The sequence below is a fragment of the Quercus suber genome, unplaced genomic scaffold (assembly GCF_002906115.3).
Source record: "Quercus suber isolate HL8 unplaced genomic scaffold, Cork oak 2.0 scaffold_176, whole genome shotgun sequence".
NCBI lineage: Eukaryota > Viridiplantae > Streptophyta > Magnoliopsida > Fagales > Fagaceae > Quercus > Quercus suber.
The window spans coordinates 1,187,525-1,200,464 of NW_027069636.1; the positions used below are offsets into that span (position 1 = coordinate 1,187,525).

Sequence of the window (12,940 nt, forward strand, 5' to 3'; positions counted from 1 at the left end):
ATCAAAAAAAAAAAACCATTTTCAATATATACATCCATATATATCTTGCGCTAATTTTTTTATTAATAATTATATATAGACTATTTTTGTAAATTTATTTTCATTATATGAAACATATACTTCTCTCTCTCTCTCTATATATATATATATGTGTGTGTGTGTTTGAAAAAATAAATTACAGTTTGCATTTATATTATGTCTTGAATGCTAATTATATTTTTATATTTTATTGCTTATTTATTTTGTTATTGACACTGATTAATATATATTTTTAATTATTTTTGTTTTAATCTCATCCTTTGAATTAAAGCTTAACTTTGCCCCCAAGATTATCGAGGTGTGGGTGGGTTGTGGGCAGTGCTGGCTTAAGGCCCAGGCCTAAGGCCCCCTTTGCACCCAAAAAGTTATAAAAGGGTCCCAAGGCCACCTCGTTGAAAAAAAAAAGCCCCCAAAATTGTACAAAAAGTAAGTTAATTATAAAATGATAGTTAAGTTTTTTTTTCTTAAGAAAAAATATATGTAAGTTTTGCATTCTTTCTCACACGTCTAAGAAAGCCCCCCAAAAATGTTGTGTCAATAGAAATACAACCCAATTGAAAGTTAAAACCCCTAAATTGTTTCACCAAAAGAAATTGTTATGCGTGTGTTGCTTAAGTGGATTAATTATTATCAATTATAAAATAGATGTTTAGTATTAATAATTTTTTATTATGAAGGAGGCAATAGTTTTGTAATAATTGGTACTTCTTGGTATTTCTAATGGAGGCATTTAAGATTCAAATTTTGCTACTCCAAATATTGAATTTTTAATTTTTTTAATGAGGTCACAATTGTGTGATTCTATAAAATAAGAGAGAGTCTAAAGACATAATAAAATATCACAACATTTTCATAATACTTTTATTTTCAATTCTTGTAGGTTCTGGTCTAATATTTGATTTGATTTGATTTTATTTTGACTTACGAGGGATTGATACCTCAATTATTATGAAAATATTGTGACAATTTATTATATTTATATAACAAGTCATAAAATAATCTAAAATTTTTAATTCATTATTATTTTTATAGATAAATTAAAATATTTAATATCAATCTTATCGCCAGCAATGCAGAGATTGTTTTGAAGTAAGTAATGTACTAAATTCCTTACCTAAAACGGAGGCAAAATTGATACTTGGAAGCCAACTGAGTATCATATTTACTTCTCCATAATATCTTCTGGTTTTATTGTCTTTCTCAACATTCCATTGTTTCCAACAAGATACTGTAGCACTCATCCACCCAAATAAAGGAACAACCGTAAAACAACCAATAAAAAAAATCAAATATAACTATCCAAAAATCTAGAGTATGTTCCACTAGACATCGCTTATTTCCCTCGAGCTGATTTACGGCAACTTGAATAATTACCATGACTGGAATGTTTCTTAAATAAAAAGAAAAGCAATAAGGTAACATAAAAAGAAAATTGGTTGTAACTTAAGGCTATAACATTATTTAATATCTTTTTATTAGAGGTGAATTTTGACAAATCAACCATTATATTACATTTTTTTCTTATATTCTTTATGCTTGCAAAATTTATAGAAAATTAAAGATCAATAACTATGTCATCAATAAATTGTTTAAATTACAAGTTTTTGTAGTTTAAAATTATGCATAAAATATAATCTTATAGATCATATAGTAAATAATATCTGATTGACACAAAATTTAAGATATGTATTAAGAGTGTAAAAAACGTGAAATTTAACAGTTAGATTTTTTAAATATGTAGTAATGTTAATGATATTGAGTAAGGTTATAGGCTTAGACTACAACTAGTTTTGTAGGTAAACTTTGTCAAAAAAAAATTATATGCATAATTGTTTAAATTTTTGATAAATTTGTTTTAGGGAAATTTAGGAAACTTCTGAATTTTTTTAAAGAGATAAAACATTTAATGGTATTTCCTTAAATAGTTGAAATTTCTAAGTAGGCCAAACTGTTTTTTTTTTTTAATATTATTTTTAGATGAAGACAAACTGTTATTGATTTCATATGGTGGGAAAAAGTTGTGTCTTTGTATTGTAAAAAAGGGTGTGTTTTTCAACATTTTCTTTATATATATATATATATATATTTTTTTTTTTTTGATTTATACATGATTATGTGCACTATAGTTAAAATCATGATTTAAAAAAAAAAAATCATAATTTTAACTAACACCTTGTCTCAAAACTTGATTTAAGTGTATCAATACCAAAGGAAAAGAGAAGGGGTGTATTTTGGATGAAAGTTTTGTATGCATACAACTAATAAGCTCACATGTCAGTGATATATAAGACTCATATGTTGGGCATATGAGTATCATTTGATATTTTGGAGGGCAAACGGTGAAATACTTGCTATTGATTGGCACAAAGACACGTGGCAAGTCAAAGGTTGGTAATAGTGGGATGGAAAACATCCTATCCAAATGCTAATGCTCAATATGACTATCAGAGGGAGACAATTGGATCCGTTTAGTAATGTTGTTTTAGTAATGTTATTTGTATTTTTAGAAAATACGTGTAGGTAAAAAAAATGTATAAAAATACGTATAATATTATTTAAAAACTGAAAATATGTGTTTAAACATATGTACCAAACGGTCCCATTGTTTGCATTACACCTTACGAAACAGACATTTGCCTTGCCGGCCCTCTTTATTTTTTAAATAAGTTAGAACTTATTATTTTTAGATTGGAAGATAGAGAAGTGTATGAATATGTTATTAGTGATGGTGCCGTTATCACGTGCTCCCAGTCTCACTTTTGTATGCCATCTGTGGCTGTCCAATCTCTATCCAACGGTTCTATTTTAAAATTGCCTCTTTATTTTTAAAACCACTTTTGAGTTTTGAGTTTTAACTCCCTCCCTCCACGCCTTTTGCAGTCTCTCTCTCTCGCTCATTTTGTCTACCTAATGATTATAACTGCTTTTTTAGAATGTCTAATTTGCCCTTCTTTTCACTTTTCAAACTCCAAATCCCCCTTTTCCCCTTCATTTTACAAGAGATTGCTATGAAAGAGAAAGGCATAAATGATAGTATTTTTTTTTTGGATGCCTTCAATTTGTTTTAAATTATGTCCATACTTTTTTTAACGATAAAAACAAGTATGCATCATAATTTTATACACTTTATCAAAATGATGATATTGGTCTTTAAAATAAATCTGCTACAATCACTTCAATGTTTAGAATAAGCTATTATTTGTAATTTTCAATATTAAGTAGTAATATTTATACATGCCGTGTATGAAACAATTAGTGTAAAATTGTGTTATTGAAACATAATTTAAGTTGTGAAGTGTATACGACAATGTGTAACAATAATTAGCATTTTCTAATTGTATTTTGTTTTTATTAATAAAGATTTTTTAATGGCTAATTTCATATTTTATTGAATTACATAATTGGTAATATCATTGACAATGCTTTACAGATTATCAGTTCTAAATAATTGAACAAAAGACAAAATTTAGATATAGTACATTAGGTGCTTTTTTTCAGGTTCCCCTCTTAAAATTCAACAATGTAATTATTTAACTAAAAACTACACTTCCATCTCATGAGAAAAAATTCATATACCAAAATTTTAACAGGAGAAATAGTACCTAAGTACTGTATCTAAGTTTTGTTCTTAAACAAATATAGTTTAAAATATTGATAAGATATTTAGTAAATTACTTTTTGAGTAAATTGGAATTATATTATGAAATCAAGATGCCTATAGATTATGATTATCTTCATTTTGATCAAAAACAAAATGGATAAAGAACAAAACAAAAGATTTAGCAATTAATGGTTAATTTGGATCACGATCAAACAACTCATGGTCAAGGTTTTATATTAATTAATTTCAGTTTGTCTTTTTCTTGACCAAAAAGCCTTCCTTTTTTCCTTTGCCATGTAAACTTTTAAATATATAATATAATATATTTTAATTGGAGGGAAGCAATGGTGAATAACTATTTTAATATTTTTTTTCTCCAAAAAAAATTATTTTAATATATTATTTTATTCTCTTTTTTAGGTATTATTCCAAAAAACACAGGGCCACAATTTCGGTTAGGTGAATAGCCAGTACTACCTAATATATGGATACTTCCGTCATTATGCAAAGCCAGCAAGGGTAATATAGTAAAATAAAGAAAATTTGAAAAGCAGCAATAAATTAATTTAAGATTTAAAGTATGAAAAAAAATGATATTAATGGATTTAATGTATCAGTGTCTGTGAAGCAGATTTAGCAGAGAAAGAAAGAAAAAGGCAAAACCAACCAAAAAACCAAAACAAAAAAGAAAAAAAGAAAAGAAAAGCTGAATCGTCTCAACACGCCTCGGAATATAGTAAACTTTTTTTTTTTTTTTTCTCGGAATCCAAACAGAGCTGTGTGTGTCAGACTCACACCGTGACCATCTTGATTGTTCTTTCAATATTTCACTTTAAAGCCTTCATTTCCACTTACATTTTTCTCATTGAGTTGAGTTCTGAGAAGTAAGCTTGTTTTGTTGATCGATCGGAGTTATAGTAGTCATCTGCTTTGAGTGAAAGTTTCTGAAGTGAGTTCTTTTCTGAGGTAAGTAAGAGATCGGTATTAGTTTTCTCTGAATTTTGTCTTCTCTTTTTAAGCTGAACTCTCTGTTTGGTTGCTGAGAAAAAAAAAAAAATCGCTCATCTGGATTCTCAGTGGTGTTTTCGTTTTAAGTACTGCTAGTTCATTTTTCACCTCCTAGTTTGGCTACTGAGAAAACTAAAATTTATTTAGTTTATTTTATTTTTTTAAAGCTTTTTAATTATAAATTTTCTAGTTTATTCTGCTTGTTCTTAACTCAAAAAATTTTAATTTTCTTTGATTTTCCTACCTTTTCTTATCAACTAAACAATGCGTCCAAGTGAAAGATCTGTTATTCTGGAAAGGGGCATTGTCAATTAATTGAAGTCTGATACATACATGTTGTATTGAAAAGTTAAATTCCAATGATAATTTTAAGTTGTATTAGCCATTTGAAAGTTGTTTGGGACTCCCAAATTTGAGTGGAATATGGGTCTGAGATAATTGCACATTTTAGCAATCTTTTGGGTTTTGGAACATGTCAATGGTGACTGATCAGTAAATAGCACTAGAGTCTGTATCTTAAACGATGGTCCCCGCCATTAAGTTCATCAGATAAGTCATTGAGTGGGACCTTGATAAAGTTTGATTGGCCTTTTTGGTTTTAAAGCAAGCTTTTTTATCTCTATTTTTAGCACATTGCATATGCCCATACACTCGAAGTCTCAGGCTTTTGGGTTGTAAAGACATTTCAGGGAAGATGTCACGTTCTCGGGTCCAGCCTTCTTTCCAGTCCATCAGATCGTTGCCTGGTGATTTCCACTTCGCAGGTACTTCTGATCATCTCGAAAAATCAGATGTTGGGAATTCGGGAAACACTGATGTGATGTCATCTAGTATTCCTGAAAATGGTGAGTTAGGGGATGCGATTGTTGAGGGTACAGTTGGCAACATGGATCATCAGGTTATTGAGGATTCGCCGTATTGTGGGAATGCACTATTAGCTGAAGACAGGCCCTCAATGGGTGATGAAGAGTTGGATTCTGTGGCTTCACATTTGCCTTCAATCTCAACATCTCGTAGTGAGCGTAGGTGGGGTGACACCACTCCTTATGCTGCCAAGAAGGTATTTTATGGCTTCAGGTTAAAGTTTTCTTTTCCTGCCAAGCTCTGATATCTGTTAAGGATACATGGTATTATTGTGGTTTATTTTCTTGATCAATTGAATTGCTTAATTTAATTTGTCTATAAGGATGTCATAGAAATCCTTGTTATTATTGGTTGTCTTTGTTGCATTTTTTTTTTTATTGTGTTGTGCAGTACATTTTTATTACTAATGTATTTCTTAATTATGTACATGTTTACGATACTTAGCATTGCAAAAATGGGCGAACAGATTAAATGTATAAGAGAATGAGATGCATTCTTGGCTCAAGATAATTAATAATTTTGGCCATCTTTTCTAGGGATAGTGACTCTTCTGTGATTGAAGGCAGGATTTTAGAACTTTTCCTTGGTAGGAAAGGATTGAATTTCCTCACCTGTTGAATTAAGAACAAAGGCTACTTACCCATTAATGCCAATGGAACTAATCAATTGCTGGGTTGTTGCACAATTTCAAGAATCTATTTGTATATTTGTATCTAATACATACATTGATGAGTACTGAATAAAGTGCTGTAAAATAGTAGTTAGCACATCTAGACTATAATAATCAATAAACTAATGGTACCTATTATGCTCTTTTGGGTTTGTATGACTAATGTTTGACTGAATTTATTATCTTGTACTAAAAGCCCGTTAGGTTGTACCACAAATTTGTTTTAAATTTGTATTTAGCTTCTCATTTAATTCATTATGTACATATGTACAATTTAAAAAGTGACATGTTGTTGGTTAGAGTTCCCGGAATCAACCTCTCAAAAATTAAAGATGTGGGTAAGGCTGCCAACCAATTACTTCTCCTAGATTCTGTAGAATTGGGAGTTTTGTGCACTTGGTATGACATTTTTTAAGTAATTTTTTTACGCAAAGACATGATTAGATTGAGCACTAACGTCAAGTTTTAGGTAAATAACTTTCGAATCCAATGAATCTTAGTTTGTATTTATCGAAAAAGATGGTAATAAGACCAGTGGTAGTGTCTATTCTTCCATTTCGGACCAGTGGTTTGTTAGTGAAACAGTTCTCTATGGCTATTGCAACTTAAAATCTTAATTTTTCTCTTTGTTTATTTGTTTATGTTTGCATTTTATTTTTTATATTATGTGTTTTTGTTTAACTCCCTCAGCTGGTTGAGGTGCTGCCATATATCTTCTATTATTTGTTGCTCATGAGTTATTACCGGGTCAAGGCCATATTTTGGAAGTTAAGAATTGGAGAAAAATACAACTTATATTTTTACAGTTTCTCAAGATATTAAAAATTTGATACTTACAATGTTAGAGCTCCTTGGTCTACAAATGTTTTTCCAGTATTGGCTTCATTAGCCCTTGTTTCTCTAATTTATCTCATGGGGTAGTTTGAAGGGTTATGATTATGCTCTTTAACTTGGAAGGATATCATGGATTTAGTTATTTGTAAATTTTTTACATGTTGATATGGCTCGTATATCTCATAAGCAACAATATGTCATGCTAGGTAACTCCGGCTCACTAATGCTTAGTTGCTTACTACTAGTGCATTTCTCAGTATTGCTTTAATGCATTTGTGCTTTTGCTCTGTTGGTTTGTTTTCTTACATTTTGCGTGATAGATTAAAAATACTGCAATTGTAGAAATTAAATTAAAAAAAAAAAAACTGCATAGTAGATCCCATAATCTGTAAGTTTTTTACAAATTATGATCAGTTTGAGTTGACATTTTTAACATACTATTTAGTATTTATTACCTACTTGTTGAAGTTTACTATTACAGAAACTTCAATCTTGGATTCAACTTCCAAACGGGGATTGGGTGCTGGGGAAGAATTTATCAACTTCATCATCTGAGTCTATTATTGCACTGCCTGATGGGAAAGTAAGAGAAATTTTGGGAACTGTGAATTGTGATTGCTCTGGATTGCATTCAGATGGTTAATTCATATTTCTATTGTAGGTTTTAAATGTTAAAACAGAAAGCTTGATACCAGCAAATCCTGATATACTTGATGGCGTAGATGATTTGATGCAGCTAAGTTATTTAAATGAACCATCAGTGTTATACAATCTTCAGTATAGATACAATCAAGATATGATATATGTAAGTATTTATATAATTTGGTTTTGAATGTGTTTATATTTTGTTTTTCTGCTTATAGTATTCTACTTTTTACCTAATGGGTTTATGGGTGGAATTCTGTACTTTCAGACAAAAGCAGGGCCTATTTTGGTAGCTATAAATCCCTTTAAGAAAGTTCCCTTATATGGAAATGGTTACATTGAAGCATATAAGCGTAAATCTGTTGAGAGCCCACATGTATATGCCATTACGGATACGGCCATCCGAGAAATGAGACGAGGTAATTTCACCTATTAATTACATCGAAAGATTGAGTTTTCAAAAGTTAAGATATTCTCTACAACTTGTCTCTCTACAAATTGTCTTTAGTGTCTGAAATTCTTATTTTGGTTCTTTTTCTTCCAGATGAAGTAAATCAATCTATCATAATAAGGTCAGTAGATTTTGACTATCCTTTTGCAATTCCTGTCAATCATTATTATTGTATGGATGAGTGCATCTTTTGTCTACAGCTTTTAACAGTTGAATTGTCACATTGATTATATTCTGTATGTCTGCTCAAAGTTGTTTTTCTTATAGATATAGGCTTCTATATTATTTTTATTTTTATTATAACTGTTGTGTATGTGTTCTAAGTTGCTGCTTTATGCAATCTACCTCTCCTGTTTATCTCCCATTTAGCTGTTGTTGGCAATGTATTTTTGTAGAATTTGAAGAAAATTGCATGGGAAAAGGATTTCATGGATCTGCTTTAGGAACAAATCAACGAATATTACAGTTTTGAACATCTGCTCCATTCAGTTTCACTTTTGGTTGAATTTGTTTTCCTTGTTTTGGGGTGGGGGTGGGGGGTATGATTACAGTAGCACCTTAAAACAAGGGCCTTTTATTTTTATTTTTTAGTTTTTTGGGTAAAACTTGCGTGGTTGCGCACCTTCTGGTAAATTGCATTACACTCTTGGAAGAGATTTGCTAATTAAACCATATTAGTGGTTTGAAAGTTCTTGGAGAAGAGAAGATGACTTTAGAATCAAAGAGTACATTATGCTTCAGTAGTGAGATCTGACTGGCTACAAAAATTGGAGATCTTGTTGGAAATGATCTAGCCAAAAATTGGAGATCCCATTGAGAGAGAGAGAGAGAGATAGTCAAGTTTCATGATATGATACGTTTGGTGAGGATATTATTGTAATTTTCTAAAAGCGTTCAATTCAGTACCAGAAAGTGTTTATTCCTTCTCTCTAATCATAAGGTTGTCATTGTCACAATAAAGACTTCAAGGGGAGGTTTCTGCTTTAAAGGCTAAACATATTATGCTATTGAAATTTCCATTTTTCCCAATGCAAAGATCTTTGACTATGTTACAGGGAGAGTCTTTATCAAATATATGGTATTTTTCAATTTGGATATTTAGAATATTGTGCATATGGGTGTCAACATGTTTGCTGCATTGATAAATTGTGCAATCTAGAGGAAATCTTCAATGCAGGATAAAAGAAGAAGACAAAATGAGAGGTTGATGCCCATGTAGAATCACTTTCATTCTTGTATTAAGTGCAAATCATTTGTCAGACACATCCTATTTGCGCTAGATGCCAAAACCCATATCAATGTCCTTGTTATAAGATCCATGGAGTTATTTACTGGATGGCTGCTTAAATTTGTCATCATTGATGCTGCCAATACTAACTTGGCATTTGAATTTATACTTCAATTTTACCAATGAGCTCTCTAATGACATTTTATCCCATAAGAACGGGTAGAGGGTGAGGTTGTGGGTTCACACCTCATTAGGTTTGTAACTTACTAATCAAAAAATTTCTTCTATGGCACACCAAGCTTCGCATTGGTAAATGAACTTAAAGCTCTATAAGCAGATTTAATGGGGTGGAATAAGGTGGCATTTGGAGATATAAGGATTTGTAAACAATCTTTAATTGGGGGGATTTGGGTGTTGGATACTAGGGATGAGGAGGGGTCCTTATCCACTTTGGAGAATAAAGAGAAGATACTAAAGCTGAATTAGAAATAATTATGCTCATGGAGGAGATTTGTTTGTGACAAAAATTTGAGGGCTATTTGGCTATTGGGAAGGACGCAAAAATACTATATTCTTCCACTAATGGGTGAATCCTCATTGGAGTATTTTTTTGTGATCTATTGGTTGGGGTGGGGGGGATCGTATCTGACCAAGGGGTGACTAGAGGAAATTGTACAGATCTACAACAATTGTATTGTGAACCAGTTGGTGGAGACCTTTGTCGGGGAAGCTGTTATCTAATATGTAGAATGCATTTATCCAAGGGGATGGATTTTAGATTCAGAACCTGTTGTAATTGGGTGCTTTGATGGTAGATTAAAATGGGCATCCCAGAAGTATTTGATGCAAATTTTATTTTGAATTATTTTTTTTTGGGGTAGAATATTTTGAAATATCTTATAACCATGTAAATTGGGACTTTCTTTTATGTATGCTAAAAGATTGGATTTTCTGATTGCATGTCTACATTAAAATTCTTAATTCAAAAAATTGCAATCCATTTGGTTGTAAAAATCCTGCATGTAATAGTTATATACATACAACCAAGTTATTTATGTATTTTCTGCATCTTCTCTATTGAAGTTCACCTTGGGACATCTTTTGATATTGGACTGAGCTCTAATTTCCTTTGAATTGTACTTCATTCAAGAAATTGAATGTGTGATCATAACTTGAGCCATCAAACATTTTTGATCAATGGGTGTTTTGTTGTTTTTGTGCTTAGTCCCTGCTGAAAAAACTTTAACAATTTAGGAACTGCTTCTATCTATCATGAAATATGAGGAATGGAATATGCTTGTAGGGATACAATGAATTTGTGCTATTTTAATCAACTACCATATTTATAATTGACTACATTTACTTGTACAGTGGTGAAAGTGGAGCTGGGAAAACTGAGACAGCAAAGATCGCGATGCAATATTTGGCTGCTCTTGGTGGTGGAAGTGGAATAGAATATGAAATATTGAAGACTAATCCGATCTTAGAAGCTTTTGGTAATGCAAAAACATTGAGAAATGACAACTCAAGTCGCTTTGTAAGCTCCCTGTTCTTCCCATGAATTACCTTAACATACATGTAATGAGGTGGCAATAGTAATGACCTCTGGAAGTAAAAGTGTTGAGGTTATTTCCTTTTATACTATGAGTGTTGATAATCTAATTGAAATGTCACAGGGAAAGCTGATAGAAATTCACTTTAGCGAAACTGGAAAAATATCTGGTGCCAACATTCAAACTTGTGAGTTCACTTATATTACTGAGGTCGTGGGATAAAGTTTTAGCTCATTAATTTATTTTTTCTGAAAAAATTGGAACTGACCATACTTTGCATGTTTGTTTGTTTCTGTTTATTGTTCACAGTTTTGCTTGAAAAGGTAATTCTTTTCTCTGGCCTTTTGTATGGACCCATTTGATTTTTATTCAAGTCACTTATTCATTCTACTAAATCAACAGTCTCGAGTGGTCCAATGCACAGAGGGAGAGAGGTCATATCATATATTTTATCAGCTTTGTGCTGGGGCTCCATCTGCTCTTAGAGGTAATTATTGTCAGTTATTTCATTATGTCATTTTCAAGAAATTTTCTCATATGATATGGGAAATGGTTTAATATGCTAATATAAGCATTCAATAAATTGATATAGATCTCATGTCAACCTTGTGGAGGGAGAGACATGGAAGAACTTTTGTGTTATAGGAGTTGTCAATTGAGAGAATAAAATCAATCTTTGTCAGCTCTTTGTTCTATTGGTTATTATTAGATGAGTGTAGGACATCTAATCTTGTAGATTTTATAGATTTATTGTACTTTTGAGTCTTTCTTGAGGGATGATTGAGTATGTATCCAGCATAGATAATTGCTTTCGGGATCTGTTGTACTCTTTTAGATTTTAGTACAACTTTTTGACTTTTACAAAGAAACTGATGTTTATTGCTACTACTGACCAAATTCTGAATAATGGAGTGAAGGCAATCTTACATTTATATTTCTAATGGTCTTTAATGAAAAACTGGTTGTGTAAGACTTCAGGAAGTGTGAATGTTGTAAGATGTATACTGATATTTTTTAATGGACTGATGACAAGTATTGACAATGACTTATCCTTGTAAAAAAAAAACAATGACTTATCCTTGTAAATGCCATGCTTGCACCACTGTGCTGTTACGTTTTTGGGCTATTACACATTAAATTGATTTCTCCTGAATGTATACTGATATTTTTTAATGGACTGATGACAAGTATTGACAATGACTTATCCTTATTTAAAAAAAAAAACAATGACTTATCCTTGTAAATGCCGTGCTTTCACCACTGTGCTGTTACGGTTTTGGCCTAGTACACATTAAATTGATTTCTCCTGATTGGCCTTATGCTTAAATTTGTTTTGAGGTCAGCAAGTGGTAAACATTATAGCTAAATGTCAGTCTTTTGATCCATTTACTGTGTTAGTTGCCTTGGATTGGCCTTCTGCTTAATTTTGTTTTGAAGACCTATATTTTATGCTTAATCAGTTTTTATTCTTTTGCCTTATTTATATTTTGGTTCCTTTTGACTTTGAAACACAGAGAAACTAAATTTGAAGAGTGCAGATGAGTATAATTATCTGATGCAGAGCAATTGTTATTCAATTTCTGGGGTTAATGATGCTGAACAATTTCGCATTGTTGTGGTACTTTCTCTTATCATGAATTATATCTCCTGCGTACATTCAAGATTTATTGTACTTTTTTCATTTGCAAATGAATTTTGTTTTATGGCTGTTAATGTTTTCTAGGAAGCTCTGGATGTGGTCCATATCAGCAAAGAAGACCAACAAAGTGTATTTGCAATGCTTGCTGCTGTCTTGTGGCTAGGAGACATCTCATTTTCTGTGATTGATAATGAAAACCATGTTGAAGCTGTGACAGATGAAGGTAAGAATTTTCTTAAAGTTAAAAGCAAAAAACAATTTCAGGATGGTGATATATTCTCAATGTGGATGTACTGTGAATAGACTGATTGGATATGCCACCATGACAGTTCTTGGAAAGCTAGGAAGCCTAGGATATAATATAACTAGGAAAGTCAATACATCTATAAGCAGACATACTTTATGTTA

At 31.3% G+C, this 12,940-nt stretch overlaps 1 protein-coding gene across 3 annotated transcripts in view; it reads left to right on the forward strand.

The window, feature by feature from the left end:
• Nucleotides 1-4,251: 4,251 nt before the first annotated feature.
• Nucleotides 4,252-12,940, forward strand: part of LOC112038910 (myosin-1) — a 38,036-nt gene continuing 29,347 nt past the window's right edge. The window contains exons 1-12 of one of the 3 annotated variants that reach the window (XM_065778256.1): nt 4,252-4,606; nt 5,278-5,708; nt 7,498-7,599; nt 7,678-7,821; nt 7,930-8,080; nt 8,206-8,233; nt 10,712-10,877; nt 11,017-11,080; nt 11,203-11,216; nt 11,296-11,380; nt 12,408-12,511; nt 12,617-12,755. In XM_065778256.1, coding sequence (XP_065634328.1) covers nt 5,343-5,708; nt 7,498-7,599; nt 7,678-7,821; nt 7,930-8,080; nt 8,206-8,233; nt 10,712-10,877; nt 11,017-11,080; nt 11,203-11,216; nt 11,296-11,380; nt 12,408-12,511; nt 12,617-12,755 — 1,363 coding nt within the window. In that variant the 5' untranslated portion in view covers nt 4,252-4,606; nt 5,278-5,342. The remainder of the gene's footprint in view (nt 4,607-5,277; nt 5,709-7,497; nt 7,600-7,677; nt 7,822-7,929; nt 8,081-8,205; nt 8,234-10,711; nt 10,878-11,016; nt 11,081-11,202; nt 11,217-11,295; nt 11,381-12,407; nt 12,512-12,616; nt 12,756-12,940) is intronic. The other 2 variants (XM_065778255.1, XM_065778257.1) reach the window with 2 other exon arrangements.